The 5,000-nt window shown below is 35.9% G+C and overlaps 1 protein-coding gene across 15 annotated transcripts in view; it reads left to right on the top strand.

Moving 5' to 3' along the window:
- The window catches only part of FOXP2 (forkhead box P2), a 531,282-nt gene that overhangs the window by 466,458 nt on the left and 59,824 nt on the right, over window positions 1-5,000 (top strand). For 13 of the 15 annotated variants that reach the window (XM_059933570.1, XM_059933568.1, XM_059933564.1 and 10 more), the window contains one exon: window positions 4,383-4,520. In XM_059933570.1, the coding sequence (XP_059789553.1) occupies window positions 4,383-4,520 (138 nt within the window). Of the gene's footprint in view, window positions 1-3,225; window positions 3,295-3,717; window positions 3,768-4,382; window positions 4,521-5,000 lie in introns of those variants that run through there. The other 2 variants (XM_059933576.1, XM_059933577.1) reach the window with 2 other exon arrangements.

Below are 5,000 nucleotides of genomic sequence, written 5' to 3'. Positions count from 1 at the left end.
CCTATTTTAGGATAATATCTAAATGCTTTTGGCTTTTACCATTTTGAGTCATTTCAAGTTTCATAATTTTTCCTCTCTCATCTCAGAATACATAATCCTGTCTTTATGTCTGTTTACCCAGTATTTCTTGGTGCACAGAGCTACATATCAAGTTGGTGCTTAATTCAGCTAATGAGAAAATAAATAAGGGTAAATGAAAGCCTTATTTGGTGCATCACTATGGGGAATTTTAGTTCTGTCAGGATAGTAAATATCAAGAGAGAAAAAAAGAAAAATCTCCCAACCAAAGTTTACTGCGTTTCTTTTCTTCACTCTTTTTTTTTTTTTTCTTTTCTTCACTCTTGAAGAGTTTAATTGATAGACTGCAGTTTTCACTGGGACACCCATTTTAAACCAGACATTCCTTTTGATTTCATTTGGTAGCTGCATAATGTATTATGATTTCTTAGACCCAACGAGATGTTTATTTGCCTTCTCACCAGAAAACATCTAAGATAAGTTTTCCCTCCCCTCCTCTATCACACATCTAAATTGTGGTCCCTCATTAGAATATTTGCATGAATAAAAGTATATATTTAGTGGAAAATATTTCCCTAAGCTTAACACCTAACTTGTGAAGGTATATATATTTTAGAAAGTTATCCATAGACTTTCAAATCTGATGCTGCTTTTGCCTGTTTAAATATTGATAAAGTAGTATAATCTTCAAAAATAATTTATGTACTCAGTTAATCTCTATTCGTCTTTGTCAATGAATTCCTAAAGTAGCTTGCAGTAGCAAAGAAAGGTAATGGGACAGTAACAAAAGTGATAAAGGAGGAATAAAGGAAATGTGTCACTTAAAATGATTCACTTAAAAGTGGAGAAGTTCTGCATGTTCTAAACAAGGCCAGTGGAGCAGTCTACATATAACATGTAATTGACATTTGTTGTAGGAAAAACTAATTTTCTATTTAATAAAATACTTTAAATTTTTAGTAGCCTCAAATGTTTCATTTTGGATGAGCTCATGTACGTAGATTTATAGGTGATAGTATTGGCTTATTTGTAATGTTAGAAATCCCTCAGAAGTGTACTTGTGCTTTCCTATATATATAATTAATTTCAGTTTGTGTTTTGTACATATCTTATGGAAGTAGAGTGTTCAATTAGTTGATTTCTTTTTCTACATATCCTTATGTCTGTATATTGTTTGTGTTAGATGGCAGTTTCCTAGAGGGTAGGCCAGAATCTGCTTAAAATTTGCAGAATATCACATAAGTGTGATACATACGATTTTAGGATGACAATGACATGATGGTTATTTTTATGTCATAAACTTTTAAATGTCAGGAAGACACTCTCAAACCATTTCAAGAATAAAACATAATTAATTTAACCATGGTGAAAGGGCTAATGAACTCTAAAGAATGCAAAGGTAGAAAACTTGCTTAAACTTGCTTGTACATCAAATCAGTCATACTAGCAGCAAGCTATAGGGTAATATAATTTGTATAAGATGAATTCTGATTGTAAACTTGCAGTTTACAATAATAATTGCATACCTCCATTCATGTAACTTTTCTTATAAAGTGCCTTTGTTATCAGTTACACATAAAGTACTTTTACTTGTAGATAGAGTTAATTAAGTGAAAATACTACATATGCTAAAAATTGGTAAGGGGCTGTTAGATGAGAGAGGTGTGACAAGTTTCTCATCACATAATAGACTTTATAGAAGGTATCTATCTATATGCATGTGTATAGCTATCTACATATATATAATCTAGCTACCCACTTATCTATCTATTTATCTGGATTGGCAGCCTTTTTAAAGTTTAACCTGTTTGTCTTTCTCTGTTCCTTCATTTCAGTTTCATTCCTTGTTATTTGGAGACAGTATGAGGTAAATTATTCCTGGAAGGAAAGGCATTTTAGTAGATAGATAATTTTTTTCCAAACTGCTTATTCTAACCATTCTTTTTGTTTATCAAAGAACAATTAAGTAGGGCTTCCCTGGTGGCGCAGTGGTTGAGAATCTGCCGGCCAATGCAGGGGATACAGGTTCGAGCCCTGGTCTGGGAGGATCCCACATGCCGCGGAGCAACTGGGCCCGTGAGCCACAATTACTGAGCCTGCGCGTCTGGAGCCTGTGCTCCGCAACAAGAGAGGCCACAATAGTGAGAGGCCTGCGCACTGCGATGAAGAGTGTCCCCCGCTTGCCACAACTAGAGAAAGCCCTCGCACAGAAACGAAGACCTAACACAGCCAAAAATAAAATAAATTAATTAATTAAAAAATAAAATTAAAAAAAAAAAAAGAACAATTAAGTAAACTGACCATTAAATATTTAAACAACTAAATACATGGGCAACCCATTGGGTCAATTAATTTTACAGCATACATTTCAGAATGCCTTTTATTATGATACTTTCAAGTACAGTAATCTATAGGTATGAAAGTATGTTCTAAAAAAATCCAGAAATATTTTTGAAAAGCACTTTTGAATTCCTTTCTGTTATTCTGTGATTCTTTCCCCTCATGTTACAAAATTATATCTAATTAATCCATATTTCAAGATAGCAAGGGATAGAAAATACTCTTTCTTTAGTATGAAATATGAAGTGGTTTTTTTTGAGGGAGAGGAATTAATCCATCCTGAACTTCCTTTATTTTTTTCTTCTAACTTTTTTTTTTTTTGGGCTGCATTGGGTCTTCGTTGCTGCACGCAGGCTTTCTCTAGCTGCGGCGAGTGAGGGCTGCTCTTCGTTGTGGTGCGCGGGCTTCTCATCACGATGGCTTCTCTTGCTGCAGAGCACAGGCTCTAGGTGTGCGGGCTTCAGTAGTTGTGGCACGCGGGCTCATTAGTTGTGGCTCCCAGGCTCTAGAGCACAGGCTCAGTAGTTGTGGCACACGGGCTTAGTTGCTCCGCGGCATGTGGGATCTTCCCGGACCAGGGCTCGAACCCGTGTCCCCTGCATTGTCAGGCGGATTCTTAACCACTGCGCCACCAGGGAAGCCCCTAACTTTGTTTTCATTATTAATTTCTCTTTTGTTTATGATATAAAGTGCCAGACTCGAAAAGTTTGAACTGTGTTAAAAATGACTCTGAGGATAAATTGTGAACCATGTCTGTTAATCTTTTTCCGTTTTCAAAGACACATGTTGTCCCAAGAATTTGTTCAAAAGTGGTGTTTATATAAATACTTGCTTTTATTTACAGTAAATGTGAATTGTTTTTTCTAGGAAAGAAAATGATTGCTTTTTCAAAGGTTGCAAACTTGGCAAGTTGACAAGTTGTCTGATTACTTGCTGGTTAGTACAAGCAGTGCCTTCAAAGAGTGTGACTGCCGCCCAACCGAGCAGATAGATGCGTCAGGCTTCTGTGCAGGAGGACTTCCTGTTCGCCTCTCTTGCCAACCTTTTCCTGTCTCTCCACAGCCTTTCTCTCTTTCTCTCAGACTTTCCCCCTGGTTTTTCCTTACTTTGTATTTTCCTTGCTTCATCTTTTCTGCTTCTTTCTCTCCCTCCTTATTTCCTTTTCTTTTTGACTCTAATTTTTACAACTTTGAAGGAGAAGGAAATGGTAGGAAGGACATTTTGAGCAAAATACTTTATTTTTCAGTTTAATGAATAACCCTTGAGTAATCTTTAGATTTCTAGACTTCCAGGTTTAAGTTTAGTTAGCTTGAAATAAGAAAACGTTTAAAGGAGAAGCTAGAATACGAGGCTTATGATCCCTTCTTGGAGAGGACCTATCTATGTAGCTATTTTCTGGGGATATGTAAGTAAGTAAATATCCTATATGAGTTACTGCAAGTACTCATGTAGTAATATGTATTACTGTGTGTATTTTTCTAGTACTGTGTATATTTTATATATATATATATATTAAATTTTGAAGACAGGTTATATTTTATGAATAAGTACACTGCACATACATTCTTTTTACTAGCTTTGATAACAGATATTTAAATGTGTATTTTTCCAGTCGTTTAATCTTTATCATATCTATCTTAATCATACCTGTAAATCATGTCAAAAGGCTTTCATTTGTAGCACTATGACATTGATGAGATTATCAGTTATGAAGTGTTGAGAAAACTGACATGTAATTGTTTATTTCTAATTATGCTAGTCAAAGCAACACATCTTAGCATAATACGTAAGAGGTGTGGAATGTAAAGGTGGAATCTGATGACATCTGATGCCTCTGGAAAGCCAGTGTCTAAATACTGTGGTACCTAAAATATCATTATTAAATAGTTAAATAATATAACAATTATTCTATAAAAATGATTGGTCATCACTACTAAAGAATTTGGTAGGGATGCCATATAGCGATGAAGTAGGTTAACAGACGTTTGGTAACGTCCACTCTTTCTCCTTCTGTCTCTGTCAAGGTGCCTGTGTCGGTGGCCATGATGACTCCCCAGGTGATCACCCCTCAGCAAATGCAGCAGATCCTTCAGCAGCAAGTCCTGTCTCCTCAGCAGCTCCAAGCCCTTCTCCAGCAGCAGCAGGCAGTCATGCTGCAGCAGGTAATGTGGATTACCTGCTTCGGAGTGCTAGCACCCGTGTTGACAGTGCCATGGGCATATATGACAATTCCTTCTCCACTGGAAAGGACAACCTGTCAGCATGCTAGAACATAAATGTAGCAGGTTAATTGTAGAACTGAGTAGTAAAATTTAGATCCCTTAGTCTTTTTAAATTCATTAACGTCTAGAAGTAAGAGCAGAAATGGGTACCATTTCAACATGAGATATAGCAATATTTAAATATTCAAATACTTAGGTGCTTTGGATTTATAGACTTGCCAATAAAAGTGCAAAGAGATTTACAGATAATTGTTGCTTTTGAAATTTCTAACCCTTCAACCCTCCTTTTAGTTCACATAAGTATGAAATTGGAACTGGGTATTTTGTTACAGTAGGGAAAGTAACGTCCCAAACTTTCCTTTCCACAATAAATTCAGATTTTAGGAATAGAAGTAGCTACTAACTAGAACAAAGTTGAAC

Source organism: Balaenoptera ricei, chromosome 9 (assembly GCF_028023285.1).
Source record: "Balaenoptera ricei isolate mBalRic1 chromosome 9, mBalRic1.hap2, whole genome shotgun sequence".
Taxonomy (NCBI): Eukaryota; Metazoa; Chordata; class Mammalia; order Artiodactyla; family Balaenopteridae; genus Balaenoptera; species Balaenoptera ricei.
This window is presented reverse-complemented; position numbering and strand designations above follow the sequence as displayed.